This window comes from Carassius auratus, chromosome 21, assembly GCF_003368295.1.
Source record: "Carassius auratus strain Wakin chromosome 21, ASM336829v1, whole genome shotgun sequence".
NCBI classification, from domain to species: Eukaryota; Metazoa; Chordata; class Actinopteri; order Cypriniformes; family Cyprinidae; genus Carassius; species Carassius auratus.
Genome location: NC_039263.1, coordinates 12,895,941 through 12,913,932, shown reverse-complemented (window position 1 = coordinate 12,913,932; position 17,992 = coordinate 12,895,941). Strand labels below are relative to the sequence as shown.

General features: G+C 35.9%; 1 protein-coding gene across 3 annotated transcripts in view; it reads right to left on the bottom strand.

The window, feature by feature from the left end:
• LOC113038571 (connector enhancer of kinase suppressor of ras 2-like) overlaps window positions 1–17,992 on the bottom strand; it is a 37,980-nt gene that overhangs the window by 15,570 nt on the left and 4,418 nt on the right. The window contains exons 1-8 of one of the 3 annotated variants that reach the window (XM_026196084.1): window positions 15,904–15,952; window positions 11,326–11,489; window positions 6,518–6,720; window positions 3,802–3,907; window positions 2,260–2,301; window positions 1,515–1,634; window positions 609–668; window positions 400–468 (exon numbers count right to left, since the gene is read on the bottom strand). In XM_026196084.1, the coding sequence (XP_026051869.1) occupies window positions 400–468; window positions 609–668; window positions 1,515–1,634; window positions 2,260–2,301; window positions 3,802–3,907; window positions 6,518–6,720; window positions 11,326–11,489; window positions 15,904–15,913 (774 nt within the window). In that variant the 5' untranslated portion in view covers window positions 15,914–15,952. Of the gene's footprint in view, window positions 1–399; window positions 469–608; window positions 669–1,514; window positions 1,635–2,259; window positions 2,302–3,801; window positions 3,908–6,517; window positions 6,721–11,325; window positions 11,490–15,903; window positions 15,953–17,992 lie in introns of those variants that run through there. The other 2 variants (XM_026196082.1, XM_026196083.1) reach the window with 2 other exon arrangements.

Genomic DNA, 17,992 nt, shown 5'->3' with positions numbered 1-17,992 from the left:
TGTCACATGTACTATTTTAACAATGTCCTCACTACCTTTCTGGGCCTTGAACGTGTCAGTTGTGTTGCTGTCTATGCAGCAACAGAAAGCCCTTGGATTTAATAAAAAATATCTTCATTTGTGTTCTGAATATGAACAAAGGTCTTACAGGTTTGGAACAACATGAGGATGAGTAATTAATGACAGAATTTTCATTTTTGAACTATCTACCTAACTAACAACTATTATCCTCCAGGTAGTAACATCATTTTTGGAGGGAAAATAACAGCATACGATCAGACGACTTCAGTTTCACATATATTTCATATAATGTCAATTTCAGGTCAGTGACCAATAGGAATGATCCAGCCATGTTATCAGTTATAGGATAAAATGATTGTGTGCGGTAGATACACTCACTACTGTCTGATGATTGACCTGTATGACCTCATCACCAGCATGGATTTTCTTACAGCGGTCAGCTAGTGACTGAGAGAGGGAGAGGGAGAAAGCTATGGGATTACACATGGCAAAACACAAAATTGTTTTTATGATTACATGTACTTTCTTCAGCTGAACTGTCCATGTCATATCGAGATTGTAGTGAAAGATTGAAAATGACCACTCACTCCCTCTGTAGTGCCCGTGATGACATGTAGGCCATCGTAGGTTGATTTGATGTACATGCCCTAGGGCAAGGAGAAATACACTTTAGAGCCATTGCCTGAAAATATCGGACACATACTGGGAAAACACTGAAAGAAGCTTGCTGACATGACAAGCAAGCACAAATCCTCTCTGACACGCGGTCTCATAAAGCATGGATATAGGGGGAGAGAAAGAGAGGGTGGGTGTGAATGTTTATTTTTATCTTTATTCAGTCTTATGTTACTGCCCCGAAGCTCATACAATCACATCTACCAGAATACCATCATCAAATGCAGTTAAAAAATCATTAAATGCTGTTAAAAAAATCCATCCATCTCTCTCTCTGTCTGTCCATCTACTGTATCTATCTGTCTATCTACAGTATCTATCTACAGTATCTATCTATCTATCTATCTATCTATCTATCTATCTATCTATCTATCTATCTATCTATCTATCTATCTATCTATCTGCCTGTCTGTCTGTTGTCTGTCTGTCTAACAGTCTTTAAGAAGTAAAAAGAAGTTACATTTTAAATAATTAGTATTTATAATTAATTGTACTGAATTAATTGCCTTAAATCTTAATAATATATGTTTCACCATCTTGAAGTCATTTTGATATTTTGCAGACAAACCCTTTGTTAATATTCTTTCAATATTGCAAATGTAAAAATTTCTGTACTAAACTATTTTTCACACTATTTTTTTTCTTTTTGTTGAAAATATTATAAACATATTTGGATAAATAAATAAATATATAGAAAAAACAGTGCCCGGCATATAGGAGAACTCTTAACACTGTTTAAAATACATCCCTAATTGGAAATCTCGTTCTTTTTGTACATAAGGAGGAGAGATGAGAAATCCAGGCATCCAGATACCCACCAGTCCCTCTGTGGACCTTATGTTATCCAACTGTACCACTTCCAGATGGGCAGCCTGGGACACCATGGGGTCCGAAGAGAGGGAAATGATGTGGTCACACACCCCTGACAGTGTCTTACACTGAAGACAGAGGGGGGAAAACAAATGTGAGAAATGTTTCATTGTTTTACATATCTTGACCAAGAGAGGCACAGAAAATGTTTCCTAGCTGAAGCTGCTGATGAGCTACAATATGCTGATGATTTTGTTGCATGTTCACCGTGCTGCTTCGTAAACACCATCTGCACTGAGACCGAGTGTCGCCAGGATGTACCTTATTATAATGTAACCATGTGACCAGGATGGTCTCATAAGCATAATTCTCTATGATCTTGCTGTCTTCTTTGAATTGATCTGTCCAATCACAATTCACTCTCAATCTGCTGCTGGTGACTAATCAGTGAATGTATTCCCAGTGTTGCAAACGGAAACTCTCTCTGTCACTCTCAGATGAAATGTGGCCTGCACTGGTATTTATAGCAGAGAGCCAGCTGTACCACGACTGACACTCTAGCATGGGCTAGACTCCATGAATCAAATGTGAATTTATTCCTCTCACACTCACCTCACCTCACATACACACACACTCTCTCTCTCTTTTTTTCTCACTTTGACACAGATTTCTATTTTTGAACAGAGGAGCTAGATAAGGAGTTTTATGTAAATGTATCAAGAGGTTGTGTGAAAATATAAATGTCACTCTTACCACATGCAGTATCTTATTTTCTGTCTCATACACTGTGCCGTCCTAAAACACAAGAAGACAAAATGCCAATTTTAACAATTCGATTCCGATACCATTACTTAGAGTCTGAAAGACAAGAAATATTATTGGAACTTCCTAATATATTTCATTCAAAGCACAAAAAAAAAAAACCTTCTTATGCTTAATAGTTTTCCAGTAACAAATATGCAACCATACATTAAACATACTTAAAAAATGTATTAATGTAAAAATTTCTTATTTTGTCTTAAAATATTACTTTCAATAATATTGTTTAAATATTTAATAATAGTGTATATATATATATATATATATATATATATATAAAATGTAATGTTCGTTTATATAATATAATATTATTATTTATACTGCACATTATTTGTTAATTGTTAATATAATACTCTAGATAGCACCTTGATGTAATTCTGCTTCTGAAGTTTTAAGATATTTTTACAAAAAAAATATGTTTTTTTTTCTGTAGTGTTATATAATACTAAATTATTATATAATGCTTTATAGTTAATGTGCATTCATGTCATGAAATTTAGATTAATATACATTCAAATATTACATAATATTTGCCAATGGCATAATCAACAAAAGTTATAAAATACATCCCAGTTATGCATACGAGCAAATGATATAATTTCTGCTCTAATTCGTAAACACAGTTTTGGGATATCTCAGATGGGAAGCCGAGCCTGGCTTGTAGGACACTTGGAGAATGGTGAAAAAGATTTGCTTGCTGGCACAGAGTCTTGCACCTATCTGAAATAGCCAAAGGCAGCGTTCTCTGTCTTAAGCAGACAGCTGAGGAGGAGATGAGTCATCCTCCCACACTGAACCTGGTGCAATGCTTTTCCTCTTCCTCCTCTCATTTGCTCATTTCCTCCACTCTCCATCACTCTACTTAATGGTAGTCTGATTTCCAGCCTGTGGGTGAAGGAGCTTGAATGGCTGCACGCATGATTAATGTTAAACATATTGGGAATCTCCCTCAGCACACAACCTACACAGCAGGATGAATCAAAAGAGAGTAAATAAAGCTGAGCTAATACATTAGTGTTTAATTAAGAGAGAAGAATCTTATGTAAAGTTTGAATGTGTGAAAGGCCCTTCAGAGTGTAGATGAAACAATATGAGACTTGCATGCTGTGGAATTTTCACACAGACACAGGCCTTCATTTATCTGTATTTCATATGTTCTGGGACACATCGCTTTTCTCCCACCTGGGACAGTCTGTCCTCGCCCTCAGTGCCCCATGCCAGAGCAGCACTATTTCAATCCAGGACAGAAAATTGAGAAGGAGAAAAAACATCCATGGCCTCCTTCTAAAGAATCTTCTGCCCTAGAAACTTTACCCTGCTTTTCAAGTATCCTCAAAAAACAGATTTCAGCCCTATAGTGCTAAAATTTGGGGTGACACTGGTGAGGGTGAATGAATGACAATATTAAAATGTTGGGATGAACTATTCAAAACAAGTAAAAGTGTTATGTAATGATCTGAGTGTTTGAGTCCATACCTGCTGAACTATTGTGGTCAACTCCAGACACAGCTGGATCACATTATTCCTGGTCATGGAATAGTCTGCCACGGCAGCGAACGGAGACCTGATGAAGAAGTAACACCTGCCATTAACCATTAGATCACTTCTAATCACAACCACATTTTTATGTCTAACCTTCCTTAGTCTCGCTGCACTGCCAAACGTGTCTAATTCAGGAAATGCAGGACATTCGGGATGATGAATGAGAGCTTAAAGGAGGTGACCCAAGAAGGATGTGGAGAGGGAGGGAGATGAAGATTAACAAAAACAGAGAGAGACAGACAGAGCTGAAAGTGAGGATTTCTCGCTCTAATGCACTAATTCACAGAGGCTCGGGCGGCAGGAGGAAGCTCTGCTCACGTGCTCCATCATACAGACTGCCTTTCATTTAGACCATGCTTCTCCCTTAAAATATTCTATTATTAAAAAATATATATTTTTATATATATATTTTTGTTAATATTTCACATAACTGTTTTTAATGTATTTTTGAAATGACTTTAAATAAATGCAGCCTTGGTGTGCAAAAAAATACTTTTTTTTAAAGGTAGTAGTATGTTTCAAAAATATTTGATGAGACATTTGGGGTAAAAAAAAATAAATAAATATAAATTCTGTTAATACATTCCAACAAAAATGCTTAGTATATCACAGAACATTTTTTAAATAACAAACATGCATGATCAGCAATTTACAAGTATGGATGTCTTCATAAATGGTGCAAAAAAAAAAAAAAAAAAAAAAAAAAAAAAGTCCTGCTTATAGTTTCAGGCAACAACTTAATTTTCTTTAGATCAGTTTACAAGAAACCTGTACACGTAATGTGAACACTCCAAATGAACCATATTAGACATCTACAACACATGCAGTGTGACTGACCCAAGACGAAGAAGTGGTCAACTAGTCGACTAGATGGTGCAAACAGTAATACAGAAATCTTCTCCAGAGAAGAAAGCACAAGGGCATCGTTTATCTTAATGAGTGCACTGAGCGCACATATCTGACTCCAGGGTTCTTATCTTACACTTTATAATAAGACTGTACCAAACTAAAGTCGATCACCCAGAGCCGCACTCCTGCTGTCATTCTGTCTGGAGAGAATAAATGAGGGAGAACCAGAGGCCAGGAATAATCTAGAGAGATACAGCAGCGGATTAATTGCGCTCTGGAATTATGAGTGTGCTGCACTAATGAGGAGGTGTGGCCAACGAGAGCTTCAGATGATGAAGGAATCGACGCAAACCCACAAAACGCGACCTCGCGCACACACTTGAGAGATAAACAGAAGTGCTTAAGCAGACACGCTGGCCGCTTCCAGGGCCAGCTCCTCCGAAACAGAAGAGACTTACGTAAGCTCTTTACTCATCTTTTGTTTGTCAGCTGATTGCTTATGGGTGTTACATAAGGAAATCGGCGTGATGGTGTCATCTGTGGCCTCTGTTGCACGACCTCTCTGATGAGTTCGAAACAATGGAGCCTTTTAGATGGGATGAGGGGTCATGTGACCGTACGCAGGGAAGATAAAGGAGCGGGATCACTGAGGCTGCTTTGACTGAACTTCACATTTGCTTGTAAATAAATACAGCAGCCCTAAAAGACACCTAAAAGACACGTTGAATTGCCTTAACAACATATCAAATCACGTGGCATCGGCAAACAAATTATGCCAAGTAACTTTGCTTTTCTGAACAATTTGGGAAATGTTTTTTTAGTACATATGTGACAGTAGATCCTCTCAAGATTACACAGGGGTCATAGCACAGATGTAATTAATCTCATTATGGAGATTTTAGTATCTATGTGACCAAATTGTCTTAAATTTGATCAATATATGCATTGTTTTATCATCAAAGTCTTTGTGCAAAAATGTGATTGTGCTATCTTTCTTTAAAAGCCATTTTAAGATATTTTGGATGAAAACCTGGAGGCTTCAGACTGTCCCACAGACTGCATCCTTGTGGTGCAGATGACACAGAAGAGCATACGCAGCACAGTAATACGGAGTGACAGAGGAGACTGTTGACAATTATTGATAAGTCGTTATTTTTGTTTTCTTCGCTTACAAAAAGTGATACCCAGATTGCACATCTGATGGCACATGGAGTATTCTGACGACGACTTTTCATACCTTTTATGGACATTGACACTGTTATTTACTTAGCAGTCTATGGGACAGTCTCGAGCCTCCAGGTTTTCATCCAAAATATCTAAAATTGTGTTCCGAAGGCGAACGGAGCTTTTACAGGTTTGGAACGACATGAGGGTTAATGATTAATGACAAAATTAGGCTGGAGTATCCCTTTAATTACTCACCCTCATGTATTTCCATATCTATGAAAATCTTCATTCATTTTCCGAACACAAATTAAGATATTTTTGAGCAAATCCGAGAGCTTTCTGATCTTGCATAGACAGCAACCCAACTTACATGATCAAGGCCCAGAAGCTCTTGGATTTCAAAAAAAATTACTTAATTTGTTTTCTTAAGATGAACGAGGGTCTTATGGGTTTGGAGCAACATGAGGGTGAGTAATTAATGACCGAATTTTCATAACACTTTAACAATAGTACAGGTGTCCTAATACATTTAGGGCCACTATATATGCAGCTGCACTGTTTAATGAATGTACAATGTGTCTGTACACAGATCTGTTTGTTGCGAGCTGTGTTTGTGGCTCTTTGCAGGACTAACCTATCCAACCAAGCCAGCAGGCTCTTAGCGGCAGCAATGAGGTCCACTACAGAGGTCAGAAAGTCATTAGGAAGTTTTCGTGTGGCTCTGCCGTCATAGTGACCGCCCCTCCGCCGGCCCGTTATGAAGTTCTGCAGGTTCTTGGCTGATGCATTCAGCTTATGGGTCAGAGTCTTCAGGTTCTCTGTCTCTAGTCCATAGTTCTATATAAGAAAGAGAAAGTTAGACCATCACAACCTCCAAGAAACAGCTAAAGACAAACATTTTATAAGCATGGCTAAACTATGACATTAAAAAAGTAGTTCCCTATAAATAAACTTTTGTTAATCTCTCTTTTCACTACTTTTTAGAATTATCACTTAAGCTCCAGCTTTTGTAATACTGTAGATTACTCTAGAAACTCTGCATTGTGGTACTGCATGTATTTTTGGCTCTTGTGTGACATATTTCTTGTGATGTTCCACATTTGTAAGTAGCTTTGTGGATAAAAGCATCCACTGAATGATTAAATATACATGTAAATGTAAATGAAACGCAGGGAGAGAATAAAAGGGACTGGGTTAACAAGTTAGGGTAAAGGGAAGGTCAGGGCACTCTGTGATAGAGCCCAAGTTCACTGGGAAAAAGTAGTTTGAGTGGTTTTAAATAATGGAGGAAAGAAAATGGAGAAGGAGAAAGGGGTCATTTAGTGGCACACAACTCATGCTATGTTAACACAATGTTGTAGTCCCAATGAAGCCTGCTAGATTCCTTGCTATAAAAACATATATGAATATATAAATATACTGCATATCCATACTGTTCAAAGGTTTGGGCCAGTATAATAATTTTTTTTTAATGCTTTTGAAAGAAGTCCTTTAATTGACTAAAGTAAGATCTACATTATGCATAGCTTACTGTTGGTATTGGCCTGTTAAAAGCCAGTGTAAGAATCATGGTCAAACACCTCTTCCCGAAACCCCCTTACAGTCATGCACTGTGACACCAAAGTAAGGCTCTCCCAGAATGCCTTGCTGCACACAAAAGCCAGAGGGGGTTTGTCTTGCAATAGAACCAGCATGAGGGATAGATGAGTAATCATATTTAATGCAGCAGGGCTGCATGTTGGACAAACCCAGAGAAGCATTACATAAGAGGCTTTTAGACACTAGCTGGGCTTAAGCACATGACATAACAAATGGTGGGAACAAAAAAAGAGGAACACAGGGGGCCAGTTTGCGAATGCATTGGCTAACAAACACCATTCACCCTCCTTCTTCTACCCTCTTCCTTCATCCGCTCAGCACTACTGTGTTCCTTCTCTCACACTTTTCTTCACTCTCCCTCTGAGCCTTTCTCTCCTGTTTTAATTTGTTATCCTTCTCTCACCCGACTGCTGCCAGTTTTCTACCCACTCTGCCCACACAATCTTTCAGTTGCTCCGCCTCTCTTTCCCTCCTTCTGCATCGGCGTCCTTATTTCTCTCGTACCCCATCAGAACAGCCTGGAAACCGTGTGCAGGATGACAGTGGGAAATGGAGGGATAATCCAAAGGATTTTCAAGGATTTAAAGTGTTTGTTTTGGCTATTATTAATTGCACAGGATGCAATTACCATAAACATACAGGCAGCGAAAACAGGGGCAGGTGCTTTAGGAATAAAGATAAACATAGTATTTGATTAATTTGGATATTTTAATACACAATTATAGAGAGAAACAAACTTTTTGATGACATGAGCCCTCAAATATAATGATCCTCTTGATGAATACATTAGGTCCCTTGCCTTCCTAAGTGTATCTTGATGCTAACAGTATTCTGATGAAAGGAATAAAAAGTAAGTATTTTCCATATAATAATTAACAAATAATACTTTAATTTTTTTACAGTATAAATTATCTTGATACATGAAAATATGCATAATGTAAATTTAAATTATGCTTACATGCTATTTTTATTCCTTTTGATACACAAATTTCAGTGTGAAAATATATTAGAAATAAATAATATATATTACACGGAACAATTTTTGTAAAATATATTTACTTTTTTACCCATAATATGTATAAATTATATGTATAAACCTGAAGAGAAACTTTAAACGATGACTGTGAATGGAATTCTTTTTTTAGAATATCTAGAAAGCAGAGTGAAAATGTAATACTGTCAAATTCTGTATATTTTAACTTTTTATTTATTTGTATAGCTTTTTAAAGAGGTCACAGAACTTTGTACTGGGGCCTGTTCTTTGTACGTTGCTTATTACACCCGAGATCAAATGACACATCCAAGATTATATCATCATGCTAATCCTGATCCGGCTAATTCTTCGAACACACCTGTTGTGTATGATTAGTATCGCTGGATTGAGTTATCTGAGATAATTGCGCGTTCATGTGTTGTCTTAAAAGGGGATATGTATCGATACTCGAAACCATGATCAGCAGTGCAGCGATTGGCTGGTGGCAAGATGGCAATGTAATGACGTCGTATAATTTAAAACGACACCTGACGAAAAACTTGACAAATTTCTGGACTTTTATAAGGAAACAGCCAAGCAAACAAAACTACATAAATGTTATAATAGATATATGAAAGAGATAATAGATACATGTTTTTATTTTATTATAATTTTTTTCATGATTCCCAATTATTTAGATTCGCAATTTATAGTTGTGCAGTCTTTACATTTTTATTTCAATGCAGAAATTATCTATTCATTTCATTTTATATTTGGACAGATTTGTTACGTGACAGCATTAATGAAATTTTCTTAAGGGTCAATATCATGTTATCTGCATCTCCTGCACTCCATCAAGCCACTCTTATAATAGCAGTCATCACTCAAAATAATGCACAACTCTATCATCTGTATAGCATGTGTGTAAGACTTTAATACAATTATGAAGTAATAATTTCATGACAAATAAATATTTCAGTGAGTACAACTGGCTGTGTCTATAGTAGGCTGTTTTGGGCTACACAGCATTTTTAAATTATTTTTAAATATTTTTTTTTAATGATTATTATTTTAAATTATTGTCCCTGGATCAGTACGATACTCTTGTAATAAAGTAGCGGTGGTAGCAGACATATTTTGAGTATCAGTTCTGGTTGAAAAGAAGCGATCTAATCCTGTTTACATGAAATAAGCCTGCTCCCGAGCAGGTTTAAGCTAACGGACCTGTTGCTATGACAGCAGCTACAGGATGAACTTCGAAGAACCAAACGATCCAAGATCACGCCAAATCGTCAACAATCAAATCCAGCTAACTGAGTTAGCGACGTACGAAGAACGGCCCCTGTTCCTGGTCCACTTATGTTATTGAGATTTTTACATAAAAAAACATCATAATTTAGAAGTAATTGGCTATTTCTGTCCTGTTTTTAATCCCCCTCTTCAGAATGCTCTGTTTTAATAGGCATAGTGTATAGTAGCCTCGGAAGTAAACACCCACTGCTATTATTGGCTAATAATTGTGTATTTTTAACAGCCTACATCCTTTCCAGATGAATGCAGTGCTGCTGTGATTTAGGTTAATAATACATAAATTCTCCATACATATCAAACAATCTGTAATAATAGAGAAAGCAATAGTGAGCACATAATAAAAACAGTTACTCACACTTCTGTGTTGCGACATTACAGTTGAATACAATATAGCCAGCACAGTATTGTCATTTAGTTTCAATCTTTCTGAAAATCCTGGGTCAAATTTTGACATGGTAAAATGAAGTGAACAAAAGACCAAGTTCTTACTGACGGGTTTCTGACACTTAATTAAAAATAAAGTTAATCAAATAAAGTTTATTGTTTGGTTTCTGCCTAGAACCGCTCTTGTTTTTTACCAACAACATGAATCAGTGGGCGGGGCTAAAAAGGCAGCGATTTAGAAGCAGGCGTTGATCTTCTTCTGTGGAGGTGGAGTTTAGCCACACTATTACATCATAGAGTAGAACATTCCACAAGCTGCCATTTTGGCAGGCTGCTTTCCGTTTTTAGAAGGCTGTTTTTATATGTTTTTGATTTTGATTTCTCAGTTTATGACCCCTTATGTATGTGTACGTGTATCTATGTGTACCCACAAATATGTATGTGTACGTGTATCTATGAGATGATGATCTTATAGCACGCAATGTGCACAGACACATTATAGGTGAGCTCAGATGGGAGAGTCTGTACCTCGCATTGGTCTCATATGGATTATTTTATCAGAGAATATTAGATTTTTTGACATGACTTGCTTCATTTAATAATAGACACTTCAAGCTTTCTTTAGATATAGCCTACTGTATTTCTCATGCCATTTTCATTCATGACTGGTATCAGGAAGATATTCGCAGAGACTGAGAATGCAAAAAGCACACCCAATTTGTTTTCTTTATTTTACGAAAAAATTAAATAAATAAAAAATATTTGTTGATTTTGGGAGTGTAGGCTTTAAAAATAATAACTATGCATTTTTTTCTGTCAATATTAAATGTAGTGCATATTTTAGGTTTGATAACTTGAAAATTAAAGTAAACTTGAAAGTAAAGTTATTAGTAATCTGATTACTTTTTAAGTGCAGTAATCAGTAATGTAATGAAATTAGAATTTAATTTTAAAGAAGTAATTAGTAATTTGTAGTGGATTTATTTTTTAGGTAACGTTCCCAACACTGGTAACTATGCATTTTATAATTGCTATTATGCCATTTCCTTTATGTTATTATAAAAACAATATACCACCATTTCAACAAGACGCTATAAAACCCACTTATAATTTGAAACTATAATTAATGTCCGTGAGAACACAATACACCTGTGTGTGTTTGTGTATGTGCTCACCAGTGCACAAAGCAGGTCCACAGCCTCCAGAATGAGTTCCTGGTGGCCGATACGAGAAACGCCCAGATCCTCGAGCTCCTGATGGGTGATTCTCAACAGCTGTTCACCACCCACCTTTTCCTGCTCAAAGTTCTTAATGTACTGCTGCAGACAGTCATCCAGACCTTGAATAGAGCAACAGACGGCAAAATGAAGACATCATTCAAGCTGCTAGAGCATCTTGGAAACTATGTGTTAATTTACAGCACAGTTTAGTTAATCTGAGTTACAATATTACTAAAACAGAGGTTATAAGAAACTACAGACATAGTTCTCCTAACATGGGAGTGTGGGAGCCAACTGAGTGTTTTCTTGGTGGCCCTCAAAACAGTGTGTAGAGCACACATAAAAAAAGCTCTCTAGGACAGTATGAGGGACTGGGAAAGTCTTGGCACACAGCTGTTTAAACAGGCCTCATTTTGTGGACAGGCACAGACCGAGACACACAACTTTGAAACGCTTTGCTGTCATGAACAGACGTCAGTGGACTTCAAGCCTTATTGTTACTAATAAGGGAAGACCTGTTTGGCAAGAGCTAGCTGTTGTCTGGGAAACGCGTGCCTCCTCTGTGCACCCTAGCCTTCTATACTGATCCTTCGCTATTGTTTTCTTCTCCCACAGATTCACACAAAACAAAACATCATATATTTATAGACGAGAGACAGAAATTGTTTCACACGTTCAGCTAAACCAAAAGAATTATGTTGTTTGGAAAAAAAATTATATTTACAAGGAGGCAGGTCATTTTTCAGATACAGTGTGATCCAACCATTCGTAGGACTACAAACTGAAAAATGTGCAATTAAAATGGTCTCAAAAAAAGAAACAAATATATTTAAACTAAAGAAAACCTTGTGACACAGTGGTGTTTGTTAGCAGAATCCATAAGTGTTCCAACAAACTTAATGTCCAATTCGTGACCAATTTTAATTAGTCAGACAAAAGGATTCACAAAAATCCTCAAATGTCTTTATGAGCTAATGATTTGAATCAGATTCTCAGTCAGTGAGTTGTACTAGGTTCACAGACTCCCTCGCTAGACCTCAAGTGCAATTAAAGATATAAAAATTATACATTCAATTAATCGATAGTATTTCATTATTAGAATGTTAATATTTTATGTAAACATTCCTGGGGGGTCCAGGCTGCAAATTTAAAGCAACAAAAAATTAAACAAACGCTCATCAGAAAAACTCTGCAAACATCCATATGTTGTTTCTTCATTTATAATCTGGTTTATTGTCAGCAAGAGAAAATAATGCACATCATGTCTGATTTAGTTGAAAAAGATTTATGAAAAGGCCTGGAATTTTCTTGTAAATTAATGGCCTGAATCAGATTCACTCAGTCAGTGAGTCGAAAATCGGATTCAGAATTGACTCACTGAATCAAATAAAGTAATTAAAGATACAAAATGTGTATTTTTAAAAAAAAAAAGTGAAATCTTTCACTAAAAAGATTTAGCAACTAAAATGTAACTTGGCTGCTAAATCTTATTAATTGTATTAATTTTTTTAATTGTTGTTGTTTTTATTTTGACTGTGCAGGTTTGACTGTCTTTTATCTCCTTTAATATGTATGTATGTGGCTAGTTCTATAGAAAATGGTATGCAGGTCCTTTACCTCAGCATTTTCCATGTTCACTTCCTCCCAGCTCCCTCCTTCTGTCCTCAGCACAATTCATTTCCTCTCCAACTCCCTTAAATTTCCTCACAAACTTGCGTTTTCTCCTCCATGACTTTTCAGACTCTTTTATGTTATCATCTGCATGCTCATTTCACAACAAAAGACAAAGCTGCAGAGCATGAAACATATCCCTTTCATCAAATCCCCGATATTCATCTCTCTGTTGCATACATCTAATGGACCGTGAGGAGAAAGTTCAGATACCGGCACGATTCAAAACTGCTGAAAGCGAGCGTTTCAAAGCTTAGCATACAATCTGAGGGCATAACAAATCCGCTTCTTTACCAGGCTGATCTAAACTCGCTCCAAATGAAAGAAATTGTCACATTTGTCACTGCACGCTGCTATAGAGATGGTAAAGGGATGGCAAGAGTGTTTGAGTAGGACCTCATCACCAAGACAAAACTGGCAGTGAGATGAGAAGCTTATATATAGGACTTATGTTTGAATAGACCAATAAATAAATAAATAAATATCTAATACTTGCATCAATAGACTATTCAGAGATTTCAGCTTTTGTATGGCATTTGCATTGTAATGCTAATGAAATATTATAGGAATATTATTATTAAGACTCTCAGTAGCTCTACAGAGTAGATTTTCAGTGACAGATTCACAACAGAAACAAGTCAGGAAAAAACAAATTTATTTGTTAGAAGAATTTCCTTAATAATTAGAAATAGCAACATGAAACCAAGTGTCTTTTTTAGCAGTAATGTCTATAGTTAGTGCTGCTCTTCCTGTGGCTGTCCAGCTCACACAGCGCCAGTGTACACAAACAGTAAACTCATTGATTAGGAGGACATTAATCTGCTGTTAATTGCAGCCGCTGTGGCTAAGATGTGTTAAATACTACAAAGAGGAGCGCTGCAAGTTCATATGGGACCATTAATCTCTGTCAAGCAACGCGGGTGGTCGGCCAACAGTCAGAAGCGAGGAAGATGCAGCGAGAGGGTGAGAGAGTAAGTAGGTTAAGGAATAAGTGTGTGATGACAGAAAGTTGTACTGAAGAAGAAAATCTGATCGTATAGCTTTATAGTATGTTGACTAAAGCGGCTTAGAAGCTGGGCCACTTCAGCCATGACCTGAAAACCTCTAAACTGTCCTGAATCCATCATTTGGCATACGGTGTGGCCCAGAACCGAAAGAGGGATCAGGAGCTTCGTAACTCTCTAAGCAATCGATGCTTACTTGAGATACATAGAGATAACCAGAGTTATATAGGTAAAATAAAAATGCTTTGTAGATATCAAAGGGTTATTTTATCCAAAAATTTTAATTTGGGGCTTTCTGTGGTGGTTGCTCTTTCCATGCAATGAACGGAGAAGGGTTATTATAGTACCTTTAGATTAAGGGAACACATATTCACTATAAACTAACTCTTCCTTCAATAAACTCTCAGTTTGGTGCTTAATATTAAGCAAGTTGTTGCAGTAGTGGTCATGCAGAATTAAAGCATTAATATATGCTTTATAAGTACTAATAAACAGCCAATATGCAAGTAATATGCATGCTAATACGCAACTAGTTAATAGTGTTCCCTTAACTAAAGAGTTACCAGTTATCTGAAACTAAAACCAAGTTCAAACCACTCATTTGTGCAACCTTGTTCAAATTATTTCAAAAGTCAGTACTACAGGTTTGGAACTACATGAGTGGAAGTAAATGTTTACAAAATGTAACATTTGGGGTGAACTATCCCTATTGATGACACACTGTTATCCCATTTCCAGACAGATAAGCCTCATGATATTTCTCTTGGGTATGATGCAGGAATCGGACTTGCACACTGCTACGTACAGCTACTGTAGTTATTTTACAGTGTCTTTTAACAAACAGCATAAAAGGCTGTGTCTGCCCAATAAGTATAAAATCCTGTTGAACTGTTTAGTTAAATAGATTAATACAACATGCATTTAATCAAGGCTGTACTTGAGCTTCATTGTGTGCTGTTTTATTGGATTTAGTGCTATTATTCTGCTCAGAATGCCCATGGCACCACTCAGAGGGGGGCACAGGAGTGAGTCACAGGATGCATTGAGGGGGGCAGGAAAAAAAGAGCATTGTGGGAAGGTCACAGGGCTCTTCTGCGCTGGGAAGGCTGTTGTCTGGCCCTCAGTGGCATCACCTGGGGGTATCACCACTGAACTGTATGCTAATGTTAGAGCTGCAACATGGTAATCGCAGTGTGCGAGGAAACCTGTGAATATGCGAACAGGAGACTCTGTGTGCATCATGGATTTATACAGAGAATATGAATATAAAAATATTCAAAAAATAAAAATCGTTCTGCTTGTTGTTTGCTGCCTGTGAAGCCACTGACTAAAAAAACACATGTAAAACAAACAAACAAACAAACAAGCAAACAAAAAAACTGATAATATACAAATATTACTATATACAGCAAAAAATATTAAAAAGTTTGTTTGATAAAATATACTTCAATTCAGGATTTTCTGAGTCTCTAATATTCACCAAGGCTGTATATATTTGATTTTAAAAATTAAAATTTAAAATAACTGTTTTGAATATATTTTAGAAAATGTAATTTATTACCGTGATGACAAAGCAGATCTTTAATAGCCATAAACGTGCTGCTTAATGTTTTTATGGAAACTGTGATGTTTTCAGAATTCTTTGATGAATATAAAGTTCAAAAGAACAGTGTTTATTTGAAATAGAAAACTTCTGTAACATTATAAATCCATCTGTGATGAAAGAGATGGCTTAGTTCGATAGGTCTAACTCAATCTGACATAAAGACATCATCACATGGCGCAGCTGATTGGATCTTTTTGAATCAGTAGCCAATGAGATTTCTGCTCAACATTTATATTCGTGGCTAGTGCTTACCGTAGCACATGCAGCACGCTTCAGAAACCCTACACCTTCCCCAGCTCCACCTGCATTGATCTGTGACAGGGTGATTTGTGTATTTTATATATGGGGGGTATTTAATATATGTTATATGTACAGTAGCAGAATTTCTTACATGCTCACAGCAGCATGTTGTGGATGCATTGGCAGTAGCAAGTCTCGGTACTTGCTTTGCCACAGCAGCAGCATAGCAGGTTTATTCTGCCAAGAACAAATATATTAACATTGTCATGTACATTACCATCCCAATCTGTCAGAGAGTTGTCATGACAGAAATGTCTTTACTGTGACTTTTGGTCAATTTAATGCACCCTAGTTGAATAAAAGGAATAATTTCTTTCAAAATTGCAATGACTTCAAACTTTTGAATGATAGTATAAGTAAAATATACAATTTAACTTATAATTGAAAAAGAAAATCTTATTTTTATGCACATTAGGTGTTTTATGTTACATTTAATATTAACATATTTTATCGTCGTGTCTCTATTATATATGGTTTATACATGTTTAAAATTAACATTGAATTTATGAACTTCCAGTCAAAATGTTTACTGTGACCTATATGATGACAGTACATTTTCAGTATATTTTAACATGCAAAGCCATTCAGTTGCTAACTTTGCATTAAGAAAATATAAGTTAACCCCTTAAGTGTCACCCCCCCTTTTTGGGGGTAGAGCTGAAAAGGGCATGTCGAGATTCAAATTAATGTAATTCTGGAACGGTTTGGAATATGAACCTAATTTTGGGCTCGTTTTTAAAAACACACTTGGAAGTTTCTTGTACATGTGAAAGAAGTTGCATAAAATGTAAAATAAAAAAGTTATAGGTGTTTAAGTTTGTTGTAATAAAAAAAAAATAATTTAATATTTATTAATATTTTATAAAAAAAAAAAAAAAAAGTATGTGTTGAATTTAATTTCATGTCAAATGAAAAGCCTAAAATCTAAAGAAGTTGTGTTCCAAATTTGACATTGATATCACAAAAAATGAGGTTTCTGTGTTATTTTTAGTTGCTATACCAACAATGTCCACTAGGTACTAGTCATACTCCTTGTATGAATTGTAATGGACGACTGATTTGATTTTTTTTATTCAAACAGCAATAAAACATTCTAGATAGGTTGTAAATGATTTTTTAATCAAACATAGCTACTAGAGTGTTGTTACAGAAACTTCATACATGATCATGATCATATTATCACATCATATTATGATCATACATGAAATTGACATTCATTTAATTTTTTACTGAATACTTGCAACATCAATCATAGATATACAAATATACATATTCAATTTATTCTCAAATTTTTTTATAAAAACTAGAAAAGATGTTTTGTCTGAATTATTGGCAGCCAAAAAAATATAAGAAATATATACTTTCGTGATTGTATATGTATGTATCAACTTTTTGTAACAAAAGGCAACTACTTTTTTTTTTTTGCTAAATTTTCTTGTCACAAATTTATGAATTACTGTCACTACATAATTTTAAATATAAAACAGTGGTCAAATATAAAAAATACAACCTCTAAGGTCTCCAATGATATATAGTTTGTCAAGATTAGTTTAGGTTTTGTATAGAATATTACGGTTTTAAATATGCAATGGCTTTGGGCCCACCGGTGGGCCAGTGACACTTAAGAGGTTAAAGATGGAAATGGTTACTGTGAAATATACAGTTACAAAAATGCCTCCAGATATGGCTTTTTTTTTACTCTGAATGTTTGGCAACCATAGCTTCCAGTTTTGTTTTTAATTTGTTTTTGTTTTACCATCATAAAACTAGTTACAGGTTGGGTTTTAAAGCAGGACATGAGTATAGGCATGGCACAGAATTCTTTGGCAGAAGAGAGTGTATGACACTAGCAGTTGCTTTTTTTTCAGATATTTCTCATACTTTTAATGGTATCCATATGCCAGCTAAAAAAAAAAAAAAACTAGCCGTAATCAACATGTGGCTTCAAACATTTCACAAAGGATGTCAGACATGCAAGCCACGCCAATAAACACACTCAACATCCAAATCATACATACATGGAAATATGCTTTGCTGCAAG